The sequence below is a fragment of the Chenopodium album genome, chromosome 18, assembly GCF_948465745.1.
Source record: "Chenopodium album chromosome 18, dcCheAlbu1.1, whole genome shotgun sequence".
Taxonomy (NCBI): domain Eukaryota; kingdom Viridiplantae; phylum Streptophyta; class Magnoliopsida; order Caryophyllales; family Amaranthaceae; genus Chenopodium; species Chenopodium album.
The window spans coordinates 45,975,527-45,996,812 of record NC_137851.1 but is presented as its reverse complement, the minus strand read 5'-3'; the positions used below and the strand labels follow the sequence as shown (position 1 = coordinate 45,996,812).

The window sequence follows — 21,286 nt, the reverse complement described above, 5'->3', positions numbered from 1 at the left end:
AAAATTTTTTGTTAAAAAAGAGTAGCAAATGAATAAAAACGAAGTGCTAAAACTATAAGAAATGGAGGCAATAATTTTCAACTTTTAAGCGATAATAAAATTTATTATTTGTTTATATACTTCGTTTATATCTAGAATCTAGTATTGATAGACTGAACACTGATGTAAAATTTATTATTTGTTTATAAGAAAATGGAGGCAATAATTTTCAACTTTTGAACGTTGAGTATCATCTTCTAAGGTTTCAAGTTTATAATCAAGTGATCTAATCTCTCTATCTCATAATATAAGAGCATCTCCAATGGTGAGATTAGGGGGAGTTTCTTTAGGAGAGAGAGGGAGTATTTTTTGCAAAGAATACCAATAACTTGGTACCTAAACTTGAAGAAGTAGAAATGGAGAAATTTATCTATTTGTAAATACATAACATCTATTCTATTAACTATTAGTTAAACAGAAGTTGCTGACGTCACCATTGTCCAACTGTCGCTTTCTCAATAAAAAAATTCCGCCTAAATGCAATGATGATGTCATCCTTTTTTTTTTGGTAGAGTTATCATATTTAACATTTTTGAAATTTAAATATTAGAAACTTCTACATTACAAGTATAACCTATCAATTTATCTTAAGTAATTGAAACAATTTTAAATAGCACACTAATAAATGACCTCCTACATTGAACTATGAATTAGACAAGTTGAACAGATACTATATCATAATTTTGATGAAAATAAAAAATTACAAAATTACAAAATATACGTAATTCTTATTTATATTCATGTAAAATAGCAATTTATTTTTAAAATGTACAAATTAAAAATAGGTTTTATATAAACCGTGCATCGCACGGGTTCTAACCTATTTGATTAAAATATTTTAAAAACAAATGGTAGAGAGAGAAAAGAGGAGAGAGATAGGAAGAGAGAGGTCTGTAGGTGGACCCCACGTGATGGAGGACCACATACTAATTATTTCACTGAAAGCTTATATAGTACCATTGAATCTTCAGTGGTACTATTTGTGCATAAATTTAGTATAATTGAATGAATATTTAATACCATTATATGCATATATAGTATCATTGTATGTTTAGTGGTACCATTTGATCATTCAATGATACCAGAATATGCATTCATTTGTACATATGTGTAATTACATGAATGTCCCTTGTTATGCATTTCTACATACATAACATTCCTCCCTTTAAAATCCCTTATCTAAACTTAGCAACTCCAAAAGAAAGTTGCTAAGTTTAAATACTCAACTTTGACTCTCATTTGACAAAAAGTGTGGGCCCTTATCAATATTATAATATGTTTTGTAATTTATTTTAAGTTTTAATTTTATTTTTTTTCTAAAAAAAAACTTTTAAATGATTTGATGGGCCATAAATTGAAAGTGGCATTAGTATACTTTAAAAAGTCTCACTGTTGGGAAATTAGAGTTCACATGAGTTGCTAAATTGAGAAGTGGGTTGGGTATCACCATTGGAGGTAAAAAAAAAAACAACTTATTTTGTATTTCAATATTCAAAGTTGAGTCTCACCATTGGAGATGGTCTAATACTGTACTCATTTTAATCTATGTAGTCAAACTTTGAAAACTGACTAATAAATCTCATTGTTTACAACTATACATAAAATACTCTGGTTGTGAGACATTGTTTGATTTGTCTCAAAGTGTAGTTTTATAATATCAACATTTTATTATTTTTTATTAGTATGCAATTAAAGATATTGATATGATTAAATGCACATCTTGAGTACCGTGCAAAAAAAAAATTTGATTAAGAACTACTTCGTATATTATGGCACAAAGTCATAAACAAGTGTAGTAGTGAGGGAATTTAAAAGCATAACAGTTATACACTAACAAATACATATCGGCGGTAGTTTTGTAAATATTAACAAATTGAAAGTATTACAGAGAAGTACTACTAAATGAGAGGTGAAAGAGTTTATTATGTTAATGTTAAATTTCGAGACAATATGAAATGAGCCTAGGTAACCTGAACAAGGAATATGAGAGTTTGGTCCACAAATAAGGCTTAGGAGCTTCAATACTAAAATCAATTGGCAATAGTAGGAGTACTTCTCTACCTTATAAAGTGGAACCACCTCTCCTTTTTCTCCACTGTAGGACACTCACAAATAGGCTATTATAACTTCCTCATAGTAGGCATCCTTATTAGATAATGACCCTAATGTTAGCTACTGTACTACGGAGTATTATCTATTGTTGGGCAGATGGATCTTATTGGGTTTTATCAATAATTTTAGTTAGGCTTTGCAATTTTAGTCTGGGTTAATAGTTTAAATTGGGCTTGGGTTTTGACTTTTGAAGACGTTCAAAATTAATTTGTAAAGGCCATTTATAGCGGACCATGTTTTTTTAAAAGTATATTTAATTTTGGACTTCAAAAAAGCAGAAAAACGAAATAATTTTATATCTTTAAATTAAAAAACACGTAAAAGTAAATAAAAAAAAAAAAAGAAAAACAATTAAGGTGGTTACTCACTTACTCCATGTTTTTTACTCATTACATGTCAAAAAATATTTTTGGAGATATTATAAATTTATTGTAAACGTATTTCTTAGCACGTAAAACGAGATATGTTTATTTTTTTAGTTTTGACTTTAAATCAGACCCTAAAAAGTGAAAATAACCCCAAAACATTAAAACAGTAAGTTTTAACTTTTTTTTTTTTTTTAAATGGATCAAGAGGCGATGAAATCTATTTTTTTACGTTTTTATAGGTGGTTAAATAAAATGAATAAAAAAAAAACAGGTGGTGACCTCAATATATGGTATTTTAGAGGTTGTAAAGTGCAAAATTTCCTTAAAATTATGGAGCGAAATGTAATGGAAGGTACTACTACTTTTATCGAGCAATCTAAAAAAAAAAATTTACATTACATAACGTAGTTAGAAGGTAACCATTCTAACCATATGGACAAATATATAAATCACTTCACTGTCGCTCTTTAGTGATTTGTGTGTGAATTTTCTATAATTCGTCAATTGAGATAGGGAGGAAGTATATTCTAAATGTTGAATCACTGCAAGTAGTTAGGAACTGATCGAAAAAGTTCTTGGGTCTAAAACGGTTGTGGGTCATGCCTTCTACCAAATTTGCGTTCTTTTTTATTAGGCCCGACCCATGGCTAAGCTCACTTATTACGTGTTGTGTTGTGTGCTTAGGGGTGCTAATTGAGTTGATCAGCTCGTGAGCAATTCGGATTCGATTTGGTCAAAACTCGACTTGAGTTGGCTCGACTCGACTCGAGATGTTAACGAGCACAAGTTGAGTAAGCTTTTACTCAACTTGATAAGCTCGTGAGCAACTCGATAATATATTTTATTAATATAGAATTTACAAACAACGTTATTACCATGAACAAATTTGACACTTAATAAGAGTTAAGGGCCTGTTCACATTTACTGAAATGAGCTAAAATGAATATTTTATGAGAGAAGGAAATTAGAAGCTGAACTGAACTAAATTGAACTGATTGGAGTTGAACAAGATTGAATTGAACTGAACTGAAATGAGATTAAGCTGAATGAACATGCCAATTTATATTATATAAAAAAAGAGTAAATCTTTAATAATAAATAAAATAATTAAAGAAACTATATGAAGTGAAAAAAAACAATAAAGGCCTATAATTTTTAGAAGGGCCAAGCAAATCGTGAGCTACTCGACTTGAAACTTTAACGAGCACGAGTCAAGCAGGTTTTGTTGGCTCGAAACTTTAACGAGCACGGGTTGAGCATATAAAAAAAAGTTTTCAATTCGAGTTGAGAACCCCTTAGCTCGTGATCGACTCGCTCACTTTGCACCCCTAATCATGTTTGTATGCCTACGTCAAATTAAACTATTTTAGCAGTTATGTAGTGTCACTATTGATCATATTTCTCCACTTCTCTGGAAAAAAAATGTGCAGTAAGGGTTTGTTCTGATTTACTGAATTGAGGTGAAATGAACTGAATTGAGCTAAGCTGAATTAAACTAAAATGTTTATGAGAGAACGAAATTAGAAATTAAACTGAAGTGAGCTGAGCTAAACTGAAATAAATTAAAATTAAGGTGAAGAGAACATATCCTTTATACATGCGTGTTTTTTTCATGTTAGATTGTATAATACTAGCCCGGCCCAATATTATCTTTACTCGGGTATTGGGACCTTCAGATAGGGTCGGGTTTGACATGTCTTATTACATAAGTCATCATTATTTGGAGACATTAGGTGGCCAGAAATGAGGTCCCACTTAGAAAAATATGTGGTCTAAAATTGTTATTGGTGCCAGGTTGGAGCAATTCTATTGCTCAAGCCATGTAAAAATATCAATAGAGAAGCACCACTAGTACACTTACCTCACTAAAAATCGAATCTTTTTCTCCCTTAATTTCTCCTACTTTTGTCCAATCTTGAATAGAATCAATTTCTTTCTCTACCAAAAACCCCAAACCCCAAATATTAAATTTCATTTTAACTTTTTTCTTTCTGATCTCTGCATGTCTCCTTCATCTCCATTCCTCAATATTTCACCTGATCTTCCAAGTCTTTCTCTCATATAATCATAAAAAAAAAACAAAAAAAAAAAACCCAAAAAAACCCACCAAAAAAAAAAAAAAAAAAAAATATCATGGAAGAACTTTGGAATGGCATCCACCAATCTTCTTTACAAGACTTCTTATCTCGAGGTTCAATTAAAGATAAAGATGAAACAGAAAAACAAGTTGATGATGCAGATGATAAAAATGAGATGTTTAAGAAAGAATTTCTTAATAGTCTTAACACCCCTGGTTTTATTTCTTCACTAAACTCCCCATTTGAAGCTTTGGCTACTGTAGCTGTTTCTTCTTCTGCCACTTCTTTGTTGAATTCCACTTGTTTTTCTGTCAAAAACAAGCGGATGTCTGAAGATCAGAACATTGTCGATGGTGAAATTGGTGTTGATCGAAGGCATAAGCGTATGATGAAGAATAGAGAGTCCGCTGCTCGGTCACGTGCTCGTAGACAGGTCCTCATTCTTTCTTTTAAAACGTGTTTGCGTTACATTAATAATAACATTGTTGATGTGGTGTTTCCATATATTTTTATCGTTTGTGCATTATGTGCTTTATCTTGTGAATTTATCAAGGATGTCATACTAAATTATTTTTGTGGTAAGAATGCTTTAAATTAATTTCCAGAGGCAATATATATGGGGTATACGTATACCATATATTTTGTATATTCCTTGAAAATTGGGTGCAGGCTTATACAAGTCAGTTGGAAAGGGAACATGCTGAATTGAAAGAAGAAAATGCTAAGCTTAGGAAACAGCAACAAATGGTGATTACTTATCTTAACTAGTTGGTTAGCTTTAATATTATAATTATTATTATTATGTTTGTGTTTGATCATACAGCCCTAAATTTGTTAAATTCATGTTTTTTGGTTGTGATCTGGTCTTTGACCTTTGCCCTTTTACTGTTGTCCGAACGTAAACAGGGGAGCTGCTTATTTAACAATTGTTGTGGATAATGTCCAGGGTAGATCCGGAGTGTGAGTGCAAATTTTATTATATTTTCGGGTGTACCTGAAAGAAGGTACGTCCGGTGGCGCGTTAGACCTTGAACACTCTTATGAGCACGATCATGTGTTCTAGCTAGTGTCCCATGAATTAACTACACAGATATACAAGTTATAGTCTGATACACGTGTGCGTGCATAATACATGTCGCATGGGCATATGTAATGCCTTGAATGTATAATACTAGTGGCATACAATTAATGGCAAGGAATGCTACCATAATTTACAATTAGTACGTAGACAATATTTAGACATAGGTATATTATGTAGAAATATTATGGCCAAGAAAATTCAAATAATTGTTTTTCAAAAATAGCTTGTGATTGAATATATAGTTCTGATAACTTATCAACATTTAAACAAGTTTAGCTTCCATCTTTCTTAACACAAATTATGAGTTGACGTATTATGGGAGGGAGCCCCAGTTAATCTCGGAGATTAACATTTCAGTTTATCTCTCCTCACAACTTTATGCATTGATCTCCGTGCCACTTTATTATTTTCATTTTATCATTTAAATAATAAAAGAAAATGAATAAGTTGTGAGAGGAGATATATTCACAGATTTATCTCAGAGATAAACTTGAATTTACCCGTATTATGGCAAGTAACTAAGAATAAAATTTGTCTAAAACTCTTTGTTTTCCTTTTAGATCGTTTTCATTAAATTGAATTGATCATTGATCATATTTTTTAAAATAAGATCATTGATCATTAAACAAATCTTTTTATTGTTAAAAACAAAAGTCTAATCCATTGATAATTTTGTATTGTAAGTCATTTTTAACTTCTAATATAATCGATATTGAAAATTTAAATTTTAATCATATAAGACAAAATAAAAGCTATTATACGTACAAAGATTACTTACTTAATACAAAATTATATAGCAATTCCTAATATAAAATTATCCTATGTTTAGAGGAATAAGCGATTTCTAGCTAGTGTCCCATGATTGGAAGAATAAGTGTTTTCTAGCTACTTTGAAAATGATTTTGACACACATAATGTTGTAAAATACTCTCAAATAGTTGTCTATTAAATTCCAGACCTATATCACTATATGGATATGATTGTGTGAAATTTTAAAAGCACTTTCAATTGCCCCGTGATTTGAGTGAAAAAGTTGTATAGGTTGTTCAAAATCTAAACATCAATTTTGCAAGAGTTTGTCCATCTTTTCACTGCTTTTTATTTGTTTATTCAAAACTTATCATGTATTTAACCTTTAATTATATAAAATTGGTAAAAGACAAAAGTATCACGACCAAAAGTAGTGAATGCCAGAATATGTTACTTATCATAATTTCTAACTTATTACGGAGTAATAAAAATGTCAAAGAAAAGAAAACAAAGGGGTATAATTGATTTTCCTCGAAAAAAAGGGGTAAAATAGAAATTGGTGTGAAAGTATATTACAACACACAAAAATTAATATTATATTGTTATGTATTCTAAGCCAAGAAACTATGATTCATGCCTACTAAATTCTTCTACTCCGTAGTAAAGATTAAAGAATACAAAAAAAGTTCATGATTTTCAGTCGTCTTTGTGTCGAATAGTCAATTTCTTTGGCCAGATATTTTTACTACTTGTATTTCTCTTGTAAGATTTTTTTAAGCATTTGTTTTAATTTTTAGTTATTTAATAATTCTTTCACTTATCATAGTGTTAAAGTTTAGATAATTTTGTCGCTTTAAATTTCATTATCATATCATAGTCACCTTTTTGTTTTGTTTTTTTATGGGTGTTGGACTGTTGGAGTGTTGGGGCGTTGGGGCTAGAATTATTTGTCACTTATGATTAGAACTTTAAAAGTGGCCATCGAGCCACTTTAAGCCCAAGCCGTTGTACTGAATTACCTCGACAAAAGCTTGGCTATATTGTTAATGGTATTTTAATGTTGAACCTACCAAATTTGGGAGTTTACTCAAATTTAGTAATTTAGGTTAAAAACTTTTAAGTTGCTGAAGTTTTAAATTTGACTTTATTTGACAATCATCAGTTAGTTGTTAATGAATAATTATATTTATGAATTTAGTTTACAAAATCGATTTTAAAGTGTTAATTATATACGCACATATTCAAATAGTGGTAAGAATTGTTTCTCATGGGCACTTTAGGGACGGGAATTCTCATACTTACCTTTCACTCACAAGGAATTGTTTATGCTAAAACCATTAGAGTTGACTTGTGCAAAATTCTTCTTTAAGAAAGTGCATTCATCTTACCAAAAATAATTACAAAGAGGGGAATTAGTCATTAGCAAAGGAGAACATGTTGCTCTATTTGTAGAATTAGCTAAAGCTTTCAACTTTTTTACTCGGTAAGAAAAGTAATGTATTGAACATGTACAATATATAAGTACGAATCATACATATATATTTTATTATTTGATTATTAATAAACCTTAAAGCCAATAGTTAGTATAAAATAGATTAATATTGCATTTATGACAAAAGAAATGTGAAGTGTACCTAACATTAAATATAGTGTAATGTGTAGCCAAAAAGTTGTTGTAATATTGAATTTTGAAGAGAAGTCATCTCAAATTTGTCTTTTTTTTTATTTTATTTTTTTTTTAATTTTTTTTAATTGCAGTTATCCCTATCTATTTCAATTGAGGTGCCGAAAAAACGTAGTCATAGTAGATCGTCTACAGCACCACTTTGAGGCTGGAATAAGAAAATTAATCCAAATTTTGGATTGGTTTCTATGAAGAGTAGTATAAATTAGGGTTGCTATGGGGAGTACTAGAGTTTAGGGTTGCTTTGCCTTGTTCAATGGATTGTACAAATTATAAGTTGGAATTTTGCTGATGAAACATAAACGTGTAATATAGTATTGTAAATATTTTGTTCTTTAATTATATGTCATTATTGTGTGTTTATGTCATAGTCTTACTCTCATATACTTGTTTTTGGTCCAATGATTTAATTTTTCTTCTCCAATGGAATTGTACGGGTGGTTGAGATGAATAGACAAACAGTTTAATAATTAGTTGCTAGTGCTTAGCAAAATTAAGTCACTTTTAATGGTATTGGGTCCACAGTAATGGCTAAGCAAGCTAAAGTAGTGGGACCCGTAATGCAATTGTACAAATTTCGACCGTCAATATTTTATAAATACAATTATAAAAGAAAAAAAATTATAAAAGGAACTACTACTGGTTTTTTGGGGTTAGAATATCCTAGCTTCCACTTTTCACTTAAAAGAAAAAAAATCGATAAACAAGAGTACATCATCAATCATCATCCATTCATCCTACTTACTTACGTGAACATACCTCCTTTATATTCAAACCTAAATTATACTCTTTTTGATTCATCAAACTAAACTATTTTTATTATTAATCCTACTTACTTACGTGAACATACCTCCTTTATATTCAAACCTAAATTATACTCTTTTTGATTCATCAAACTAAACTATTTTTATTATTAGTTTTATAGAAACGTCTTAATCGTAACCAATGCAATAGACCGACTTAAAAGCTCCTTTAAAGATGTGTATTGTCATGATTGTAAATTAGTACACAACTAGGCAAAACTCGGTATAATGCATGGTTGTTAAATATTTTTTACCATAATATTATAAAAATTGTATATATAAGAAAACTTTATCATCAATTACCATTTAAATAACCACTTTTGAAAATAACTATTTATTAATTTTTTTTATTTTATTTTTTTTTTATTTTATTTTATTTTTTTTTTTTGGCAAAAACTACCACAAAAACAAAAAAAGTTTAAGTCGCCCTACCAATTTTGGTTTTCCGGCAAAAAATCTTCGGTTGGTGAGATTTACATTATTCAATTTCAATCAATTGTGGTATAGACAACAACGAAATTCAGTGCCCGAATATAATAATAGGTAAATAATCTTTAATTTCGCATCATATATGATTTAATTTCTTAAGAGGAAATTAAAATTGGGGTTTATGTCAAAAAATTGAATTGAGGGTTTTACAGAATTGAGGGATTAGGTGCAATTGAATTGTGCTACCCAATTTAGGGTTAATGTAGAGACAATTTTGTTAATTCATAAGGATTATTTGGGCAGGAATTTTATAAATTGGGTCTTCTTAACTAGAGATTCTTGTCGGAACACCAAAAGTGGATGTGCATGCTACTCAAACTTTTGGGATTTTTGTGGTAGTTTTTTCAAAAAAAAAATAAATAAATAAATAAAAAAAAAAAATTGATATGAAATATAGAAATTTTTAGGCCAAGATGCTCGTTGATCGAAGGCTTCTATGAGAGAATCTATATCACTGGCAAATAAAGCTTCGTGAAGTGGGGAAAGATCCATCTTGAAGGGACTCAAGGGTTTTTGAGTGGTTCAATTTACAAGATTTGAAATAAGAGAGAAATAGAGAGGAGGGAATCAAAGAGGAGAAGGAGGGAGAATGCGCTTAAGAGGAGAGAGAAAGAGAGGAGGGAGGAAGATGTAAAGAATGTTCAAAAACTAGGGTTTGAAAATTCATCACCAGATCTGATGATGAATTTATGAAGATATGATGAATTTAATTGAGGGAATCAAATTAGGGAGGTGGGGAAATGGTATAATTTTTGATGGGAGTTGTTAGATTAATGAAATCAGATTAAGTTGTTAATGTAATGAATTTAATTACCTAAGTGAATGTTTAATTTTTTAAATAAAGGCAATATTGACATATTCAATACAAAAAGTTACTAAAAGGGGAAATATTTGGGAAGGTTGCAACTAAAACTAAACATCTAAATATAGTAAAAGTTGCAACTAATATTATACGGAGGTAGTAGATGATTTGTCATATATATTAGGAAATTATATGGAATTCATTATATCCTACATTTTATATTTGGAATGAGCGAGTTTCAATAGATATAAGTTTTTAGTATACAGAAATTCAATGTCTACATATACTTTCACTGTTCCAAATTAAATGACATAGATTGACTTTGTGCACTATTCATATAAGTTGCTTTGACTTCGTTTTGTGATTTCGTGATGAGAAAAAACATAGTCATGTGGGGTCTTATTTGATATGTCTCAACGTCTATTTCTTAAATATCAAATTTTTATATATAATTTTTGCTAATATGCAAACATGGATATTTGCATTGTAAAGTATGCGTTGACAAACGTGCCTAAATGATACGTGTCGTCTAATATGAAACAAAGAACGTATAAATTAACCAAACCAAGAATATTTTATATCCTTGCTCTATTTCAAATTAGCTGATACATCTTGACTTTGACACTATTCACAAACTTTATTTTGATGACTTTTGTGATTTAAAAATAAGAAAAAAAATAAAAATAAAACCTAGCTAGCTAGTCATGTGAAATCTTGTTAATTAATATCAATAATTTATAATTATTTCTTTTCAAATATTTTCTTTAAATTGCATATATATATATATATATATATATATATATATATATATATATATATATATATATATATATATATATATATATATATATATATATATATATATATATACATATATATATATATATATATATATATATATATATATATATATATACATATATATATATATATATATATATATATATATATATATATATATATATATATATATATATATATATATGTATGTTACAATAACTATAGAACAAATTTGAAAACTAGCTAGCATAATTTTTTTTTTTTTAGAAAGCCACAAGGGCAAGGGTGAGAATCGATCCCAGGATCTCTAGGATTCGGGAGAAAAGCTCTAACCACTTGAGCTATTTCTTAAACAGTTAGCAAAATAATAATAATCATAACTTTAAAACGTCTACATGTATCAAACCAAATAGGTAAAAAAAAATTATTTACATATTATAACAAATTTAGGGCCTGTTTATATTTACTAAACTCAATTGAATTAAACTGAACTAAATTGAACTGAACTGATTAGAGCTAAACTGAACTGAATTGAATAAAGCTGAAATGAATATTTTATGAGAGAAGGAAATCAAGAGTTGAAATGAAGTGAATTGATTAAAGCCGAACTGAACTGAAATTAAGCTGAAATAAACAGGCCCTAGTCATATCAGGAAAATTAAGGTGAACTAAAAAACAAAGCCTGAGAATGCACATCTATTTATAGTATAGACACGCGCATTAAGCACATACCACACACTATAACATGTCCTATTTTCTCTTACAAATTGAAGCAACATGATTAATTAAGCGGCTATATATGCTAATCGATCACCATTATATGAAAGGGATATAAATCCTTTTCATGGTAGGGATGCTTTTGAAAATGTAGTTTCAAATACTATCAGTTTGACGTAGAGCTGTCAATTCGGGTATTCAAGTCGGGTTCGGGTCAGGTCAAATTAGGTTTTGGGTTAAATCAAGATTAGGTTATGTCGGGTCAATTTAGCCTCAGATCAGGTTCAGGTTCGGGTCGGGTCAATTTTAGTTCAGGTTATTCTGGGTCGTTTACCCTTTCGAGTATAGGTTGGGTTCGATTCAAGTCAAATTCAGATCAATTTCAATTTTAGGTTCGGGTTGTGTTGAGGCAGGTCTGGGCGGGTTAATAGGTGGTACATTCGGGTTTGGGTTAGTGTTGGGTCAGATAATTGGACGAATAATCTTAAAGTTGGATCATTCTTGGTTTTGGTTCAAGTTCATTTCGAATAAATATCGATGTGATCAATTTGAATCTATATAGTTATGCCCTTCATAACTTGATCAAGCAATATAAAGATTTTATTAAACATATATACGAAGTAATATAGAAAAAAAGGTTTATAAGTTGATCAAATTGTACCAATATATTGTTAAGGATTAAGGGTTTACATAATTGTACCAATATATATAAGCTGAACAAAAGGTATATGAATTTTTATTAAACCTTCCATGACTCGGGTCAATAGCAGGTTGTGTTGGGTTATAATCGTTTTCAGGTTCTAATAGGGTTGGGTACTATTTCGGGTTCGGATTGTTGTCGGGTCGGATTAAATCGGTTGACGGTTAATATCAGGCTGGGTGTAGGTTTGGGTTCAGGTCATAAATTATTAGATCGCATCGGTTGTCAGTTAACATCAAGTTGGGTTCAGGTCAAGTTACAGGTCACTAGTTTCACCCCATTGTTAAGGTACAAGTCAGGTTCAGATCATTGCCGATTTAAATCGGGTTCTCGGATCGGGTCAATTTTTAACCGCTCTAATTTGACGTATGAATTACATATCACATATGCACATAAATAAAGATGTGTTCTTTGAAGATAGTACATATATTTTTGGTTATATCGTATCAACACATCACTATCATCTTGTCCTTAATTTCATCCTATCCTTGATGAAAATTACAACTCGTAGCAATTTTTTATCATGATAATAATAGTAGTACTTAAAGTTATCATCTTTGGACTTTTTGGCCTTCACTTTCATCAATATATAAATATTCTCCTATTTATGTATTTTAGTATATAGAATAACTAGAATGATACAATTAGTTTTTTTGTATACTAAATTTATTACTTTCGGGTTTATATTAATTTTATTAAAGTATGTTTGGAGACCACTATATGATAAAGTTTGTTTCACATCACATGTGCTGAAGTTCTTTACAAGACTTTAATATATACGAATATCCTGCTAACTTGCTAGATATTATAGCATAAGTTTGGCTATGTTTTTGGAGATAACCTGGCTCTAATGACACCAATCGTCATTGGAGGAGGTTAACTTTTGAGTTATTTGGTGATTAATGAAACAATTCGGTACAAAAATTAACGTCTCTTTATTATAGTGGTATAAAAGTTATCAATTGTAACCAGTGGCGAATTCAAAACTTTATGGGTGCTGGGTCACCGGCGGCATACTATATTGTTATTTTAAGGGATATTATAATTGACAGCATACTAATCAATAATTAATGCATAAATATTCTAAAAGCTAATAAAAACAAGTCACTCCAAAAGTATTAAATATCTTGTGGGAGAGGAGGAGGAGGGTTTTATGACGGACAATGACAAATCACCAATGAAAGTACCATAAAGATTTAGAGCGATGAGGGTTAACAAGTTACGTAGTGAGAACTAAAAAGATAGGATTTGAGGAATGAAATTAATGAATAAAAAATAAATTTCGTGTGAACTAAGAATATGTGTTAAAAAAAAAGAGTCTTTGAGGAATGAAATTAATTAATAAATAATTAAAAAATAAATGATGTCCGTGGATATCAAACCCATGATCTTTGACAAAATTATAATGGTTTCACCACCACAATATTGTGCACTTATTTATAAAATATGCATTGTTAAATCATTATATAGTAGTATTTACCTTCCCTTAAGTCTTAAAAAACAAATTGTGCACTTATTTATAAAATATGAATTGTTAAATCATTATATAGTGGTATTGATCCTGGGTCCTCTAGATAGAGAAGTAAGACCTCAACCACTAGACTAATAGACACATATGATTATTAATCGTAATGTTTAATGTTTATAACTTCTTATTTTTTGTGCTGGGTCACGTGACCCACCATGCACAAGGGTGGGTCCGCCACTGATTGTAACAAATAAGATTTTTTTTTTATTAAAAAGAGGACCATGGCAAGAAGAAAGAAAATTACAAAACAAAAACACACAAACAAAAACGAAACACACTACTACGGAGGGATAAAGCGTGGCAAAGCCACACCCATAGAGTCCTCCTCTAATATCCTACTAAGTTCTAATGGAATTTGATTAAAATAAACTAATTGTGAGTCTTGAATGACGCCGCGGTTGGCCAACCAATCCGCCGCCCAATTGCCTTCACGATACGTGTGAGCCATCTTGACTTCCCAATTCGAATCACATAACAGTTGCTTGCAGTAGTTTATATCATGCACATTCTTGCCTCTAGGAATTTCCCTGCCTTGAAGTGCTTGTACACACGCAAGATTATCCATCTGTACTTCCAGTTTGCTTATTTGCAGGTTCTTCGCCACTTCTAGTCCCATTGCTAGCTAGAGCTAGAACTTCAGCTCTGAAAGCTGAACAATATCCAAAATTGCTAGCAAAAGCCGATACATACCTGCCAGTGTAATCTCGTATTATGGCTACACCACCAGCTGGTCCAGGACTTCCTTTGGCCACTCCATCACAATTGAGGCAATACCATCCATAGTCAGGGGCCTGCCAAGAGATGTGCGCTTCCACCTTGCGCTTATCTTCCTTACTGCCTTCCCCCACTTCACTATTTAAAGCTCTTCTTGCCTCCTCATATCTCACCTGTAGGAATGCAACAAAATCCAGAGGTAATTCATCCCTTCGATTGAAAACATAGCAGTTTCTCCAATGCCATATCCACCACACCGCAACACCAAAGTAAATCACCCAACTTTCCTCGTCGTCTGCATCTGGATTCTTTAGGTTCATTGTGATCCAATCTTTAATGTCTCCTTGGAAGAATCTTTGGAAAACATCAGGTGTCAGAGTTTTGCGCCAAACCACCTTTGCGATTAGACAATCATGAAGAATATGTAAGGTGCTCTCCTCACGTTCTCCACAAATTTAGCATTTCGGATCATCCGTAAGTTTGCGCTTGAACCTATTGAGATTACCAAGGATTCGATCATGACATGCTAGCCAAAGAAAATCTCGAATCCTCTACTGCAATGGTGCCTTCCACATTGCTTCCCAACACTCTTCATTCAGCACCTCAGTTTCGTGCTTCATTATTCGAACAACAGATCTGATTGAGAACTTGCCTTTCTTCCCATCCTTTTAATACACCAAATCCCCAACACTGGGATCAACTCACAGCACATGTTTGAATTAATTTCAAAGTATCAACATCCAAGAAAGGAGAGAAAATGTTCCATCTCCATCCTTCCCCTTCCTCCCACATGTCATTAATAGTGGCGCTCCGTAGTTCCTCTGGAATAGATTGAGTAGCATATTCCTTAAGATTTTTATCAGCACACCAACTATGATCCCAAAATCGAGTGCTAACCCCATTTCCTACAGCAACTCGATTGCCTTCCCCAATAATTTTAGCATTCTCCGTTATACCACTCCAAACGTTAGACATTCCAACCTTTGGCTCAAACATGTCCAAATCACAACGCCCTTTGCAATATTTGGCACGAAGAACCCTTGCCCATAAAGCATTTGGTTCCACCAGTACTCTCCACCCAAGCTTAGATAGAAATGCCGCATTAGCTTGCTTAGCAGAAGTAGTATCAATCCCTCCTTGTTCTGTTGGACATTACAGCTTTTCCCATGATAACAAATGGACTTTCTTGTGTTCATCATTGCCTCCCCAAATAAAGCGCCTCATCTTTTTATCAATTTCCTCACATATGCCTCGAGGGATCCTGGAAGATTGCATTGAATAATAGGCCATGGTTGAAAGAGTCGACTTTGCTAGAGTAATCCTCCTAGCCAATGATAAATATTTGGATTTTCATCCGGTGAGTCGTCTATCAATTTTCTCACATAGATGGCTGTAAGTCTCCTTAGTGACTCGGCTAATCAAGGTCGAAATTCCCAAATACATGCCCAAATCCTCTGTTTTTTCCATTTGGTGTGCCGAGCTTATTTCATTTTGAACCACCTCACTCATGTTTTTCGAGAAATAAACCCTCGACTTAGCCAAACTCACCTTCTGGCCTGATGCCTAGCAAAAACGATTCAAGCATTCATGGATAGTCACTACTTGTTCAACACTTGCTTCCGCAAACAATATTATTCATCTGCAAAAAAGAGGTCGAAAGAAGGGGGCCATCTCTACTTGCACGAATCGGTTTCCATCTCTTTCGAACTATGGCTTCCTCAATTGTTTGGTAAAACCTTTCCATGCACATCACAAATAAATAAGGAGAAAGCGGATCACCTTGTCTTATCCCACGACTTGGTTTAAAACTTTGCGTTGGTTCACCATTCCATAGTACTTGGAGTGAGGCCGAAGACACACATTCCATAGTCAACTTTATCATGAAAATTGGGAGGTTCATTTGCAACATTGTGTCTCTAATAAATGACCATCTAAGTCTATCATAGGCCTTTTCAAAGTCGATTTTAATGGCCATATAGCCCTTCGCCCCGTGCTTTCTTCTCATAGTGTGAATCACTTCTTGTACGATCACAATATTATCAATTACTTGCCTTCCCGTGAAAAAACTCGCTTGAGTATTGGAGATGATATGCGGCAACACAATCTGCACTTGGTTCACCAAGATTTTCGTGACGATCTTATAAGCCATATTGCACAACCCCAATGGCCGAAACTGTGAAGCTGATTCAGGTTGATCAATTTTTGGGATTAAAGTTATGAAGGTCTCATTAAAATGCTCAGGAAGCCCTTCCCTTGTAGAATCGGAATTATGGTTTTGTAAACAGTATTTGCCAGCACCTCCCAATTCTTTTGATAAAAAAGTGCTTGGAAACCATTCGGACTCGGTGCTTTCAATGCCCCCCTTTCTTTGATTACTTGTTCTATCTCCATTCTCGAATAAGGGGCCTTCAAAGCTCTCTAATCTTGTCCTGACAATTTCGGAAAAATATCTTGAGGCAAATCAATTACATCCGGTTCCCCTTCTTCCTTGAACAACTTCTCGAAATAATTCACCACTTGGTTTTTTATCTCAACTTTATCCTGAATCCATTGTCCTTCATCATTCTTCAGAGAATTGATCTTATTCTTCCATCTTCTAACCACCGTACTCAAATGGAAAAAAGTTGTGTTGCGGTCTCCATTTTTTTACCATTCCACACGCGATATTTGGTACCACAAAATATCTTCTCTTTCCAATATCTCATCCAACTATCTTCTCAATCTGCTTTCCAATTTAATGAGACCCCTATCAATCTTAACTGCCAGTTTCTTTTGGACTCCAGCTATCCGGGTGTAGGGAATATTTCAAGCCATTAACCCCAAACTTGAACCCCACTGTGATCATACACTTAAGCATGGTGGCGTCCAAAGGGAAGGAAGCTAGAGCAAAAGAGTCGCCAACAAGTTTTAGGAACTTGTAAACCGTTCACAAGGTGAAGATTACACCCCTTAACGATCCAGGAGATCGTCAACTCCAAAAGGTCTTGAACCAAATAGGGTTCAGGGATGAAGGTACAAATCCAACCTAAAAGAGATTGAACCTGCCCTAAATAGGCCTCTACTTCATTCTTCTCGTATTCATGTGCGCTTTCTGACTAACATGCAAATAATAGGTTAACCCTAAACCTGTTTATCTATGTTGGCTGAATATTAATGCACAAGAAAACTATTATTGGTGATCACTTGAATTATAATCATATTAGCCCTAAACAAGATTATTAATTATCTTATTAAGCGCGATTACAAGTACAAATTCCCTTTAAACCTGCAAGAGAGGGCGTGATCAAGCAATAACAATAATATATATCAAGCAACATAATAACCACAATAATCATAATTATCATAATCATAATAACAATCATAATTATGTTAAAGCTAAAGCATAATATTAATAGAAAGATCCTAGGCATGATACTAAAAAGATTAATAACAAACCCTAGCATGTCACTAAGCAATAAAGATCAAAGCTTTAGCCCTAACATGATACTAACATGCTATTAGAAAAGAAAATAGGAAGCATCCTAGAAATCATAATTGATATAAGCAAATCACCCTAAATATCATACTAAGGAAATCATCCTAACATGATACTAGGAACCAAAATAACAATCTAAGCATGATTTCTCTATATCATAATATCAATTAAACAATTAAAGTACTTACTTGGATGCCTCGTATCTCTTTCTAATAACAAAATACACGCGTTAGTAACTTTAAGGAAAATATAAAATCAAACAATTAAATCAAATAATTGAAAGAGAGATTTGGGACCAAACCCTTAGAAATTATAACCTTTCACGTCTAGGGCGAAGGCAACTTCGAACTTGGCTAGGTGTGTCTAGATCTAATGAATGAGGAATTTTGTGAGAGGGAAGGTTTAGAAAAAGAATAGAGAAAGCTTCTAGCTTTTTTGAGAGAGAAAGATGATTGTTGTAGATTGTAGATTGTAGATGAATAAAAACAGAGGTCCAGGACCCTATTTATAAGAAAACAGTCCGGAAATAAGTAGAATTTGATAAGGAATAAAACTCCACGCTGTCGCTGCAAAACCGACCTTGTCGCCAGGCGACAGGGTCTGTCGCGTGGCGACAGCCTGGATTTCTACGCGCTTTCAACACGGAGTCCACATATGGATCAAAATCAATCTGTAAAGTCCGTATGAAACTGAAATCGTATCTTTCATAAAATAATATTTTATTCCAAATAAAACTTTATCAAAATATAATTATTAATTCTAATTCTATTAGGATTAAAGAGAACCTTCTATATAATTTTAGAAGACTATAATTAATTCTAATAACTTTAGGAATAATAATTAACATTGGGCCCTCCCCTAGATCATTGGGCCGCATGTAAAGATCAAACCGGGCCCAGTTTAGTATTTTGGCCATAACTTCCTCGTTATTCATCGGAATTGGGCTTATAATATATCGTTGGAAAGCTCTTTGCAAGCCCCATCCAACTACACTATTATTGGACCCTTGTAGTGGACCAAACTAAACTAGATTGTCTGTTTTTCATAAAATAGAGTTGTTTTCGAAAACAGAAAGAAAGAATTTAATAAAAACCAACCGCAACACTTGACCTTTCACACTTTCACCTTATTCGATAATCATTCGACGCAAAAGGTATTCATCACTGGGTTTGGTTTTGGGGAGACACATTTGGGTGTCTACACCGGGCTAGCAAATTTCTCTTTTGTTTAAAGATGTTGCCAAAGACATCTCTATTCTACTCTTGCAACTCCCTCGATAAATTTGCTAGGGAGTTCATCAAATTCTCTTCCTTGTTCCATTTTTCAGCCACAAAAGATTTGAAATTTTCGTGAGAAAGCTAAGTGGCCTGAAAACGAAGTGGTCAATGCAAAGCTTGCATTGGTATGAAACCATTCGGTGAAACAAAAATTGGGTAGTGGTTTGAGAATACAGCCGTTAAGTGTTTCATCAATGCCTGATTGAAATGCATAACCCACTCCGAGTTACACAAAGCTCTGTCTAAACGAGCGCTTTGTCTTGTCTCAAGAGATCTCCCCCTTGCCCAAGTATTTGCTGCTCCTAAAAATTCCACTTCTAGTAGGTCCATCTCTTCAATCCAGTCATTAAATAATCTTGATTGTCTATTGGTTTCATTGCAAGATTTATTTCTTTCCACCAGTGATCTAATATCATTAAAATCTACCGCAATGAGCCATATCTTATTATGAGTTGCTGCAAAATTCTAGAGTTCTTTCCAGAGATCTTTCCATTTGGCATGATCAGAGCTTGCATAAACAGCCGAAAAATACCATGGAATTGAGCCAACTCTAGAAACCTCCATTGTTATGTGTTGATTATGCTTCAGAATAGGGCTAACTATTACACAGTCAGTCCTCCAATAAACCCATATCCCACCACTGAATCCGGCTGCATCTACTCTCGAATGGCCAGCATAACCAATTATAGAAGCTAACTTCACAGCCTGTTGTCTCCCCATATGTGTCTCAACAAGATTTAAAACATCAGGTTTGTTGAGTCTAACCAAATCCTTCAGACTATTTACAAAATTCCTATTCCCTACACCCTGTACATTCCATACCATGCACATGATAGGTTGGGTATCTGGACTTAAATTAGGAATGCTATCTTCCATAGAATCCGGGATTGAATAAAGGAATGAGACATAATCTTGTCTGATTAGCGTCAAGAGACGCTGAACTTCATTGGGAATTTTCACCGTTACCACTAGTTCCGGGGGGTTCGAAATTGGTGGTAACCATGAGTCTATCCGAATCTCCATCACATGCACTATTGGGCACATGATCGTCAGGTATGGTTCCTCATCGGAGTTCCAACACATATTGCTTTCTCCGGAGGAATACATAATTTGATCGAGTATGGAGTTCGATACATGAGTCTGGCTTAGTGTTTGCTTCTCACTGGATTGATTCTACCTGCTGATGGCTTGTGATTGCTTTGTGGTGGCTTGTTCTTACTTCTCTGTCACATATCTTGACTCACTATTCCAATCTCTTTTTCAATGCTCACTGAATCATTAGTCAAAGGACGTATCCCCTCACTAAAATTCGTTATATCTTCCAAACGCACATTGCTTTCCTTCAAAAAAGATTTTTTCTTTTCTTGATATATTTTCTTGGATTGTTTTTTGAATTTAAGGGCATGTTGACTTGCAATATTAATATTCTCTTGAAATTTAGGGAACAAATCTCCCCTTGGAATATTTTGTTGAGAATTATCCCCTAAATTGACAGAGATATCTCTGCTTCCAAGTTTATCATAATTCCCCTCCATCATATCTTCCCCATCCTAATTTCCTTCCAAGTTTATCCCATTATTTTCCACTTCTTGCGTAGTCAAAATATTAAATCTTGACCCCCCTCCTAAAATAACTCCATCAGTTATATTCTTGTTATTCTTTCCTAAATTTCCTCCGGTCCGAGTCGACTCGTTGTGACTCTTCTCAGCCACCCGAGTTGGATTCACATTGTTCCTCTCTCCACCAGGAGGGGGTTTCTCTGGTTTCGATGGATTCTTTCTCCGCGGTTTCTTTACAAGCATCCAGGATCCGAAATCTTCATTCTCTTCTAGTCGAGGCACATTGTTATGTAGAGGATTTTCATGTAAATTACCATAGACGAATTATTC

At 33.0% G+C, this 21,286-nt stretch overlaps 2 protein-coding genes across 7 annotated transcripts; one reads left to right on the top strand and one right to left on the bottom strand.

Moving 5' to 3' along the window:
- The first annotated feature begins 4,348 nt into the window (after window positions 1–4,348).
- Window positions 4,349–8,480, top strand: LOC145592452 (bZIP transcription factor 27-like). 6 transcript variants are annotated; one of them, XM_081648900.1, is made up of 4 exons: window positions 4,349–5,030; window positions 5,267–5,344; window positions 5,549–5,601; window positions 8,187–8,480. In XM_081648900.1, the coding sequence occupies exons 1-4, from the start codon at window positions 4,653–4,655 to the stop codon at window positions 8,302–8,304; spliced, it is 627 nt and encodes a 208-aa protein (XP_081505026.1). In that variant the 5' UTR covers window positions 4,349–4,652; the 3' UTR covers window positions 8,305–8,480. The 6 variants fall into 6 exon arrangements, 5 of the variants coding, with proteins under 5 accessions (XP_081505026.1, XP_081505028.1, XP_081505030.1 ...); XR_014102421.1 differs by having other exon boundaries at window positions 4,351–5,030; window positions 5,504–5,601; XM_081648904.1 differs by having other exon boundaries at window positions 4,352–5,030; window positions 5,544–5,601.
- Window positions 8,481–14,488: 6,008 nt separating this feature from the next.
- Window positions 14,489–16,230, bottom strand: LOC145592223 (uncharacterized). The gene is made up of 3 exons (XM_081648680.1): window positions 16,194–16,230; window positions 15,351–15,787; window positions 14,489–15,040 (listed from the first exon to the last, which is right to left on the bottom strand). The coding sequence occupies exons 1-3, from the start codon at window positions 16,228–16,230 to the stop codon at window positions 14,489–14,491; spliced, it is 1,026 nt and encodes a 341-aa protein (XP_081504806.1).
- Between the last annotated feature and the right edge of the window lie 5,056 nt (window positions 16,231–21,286).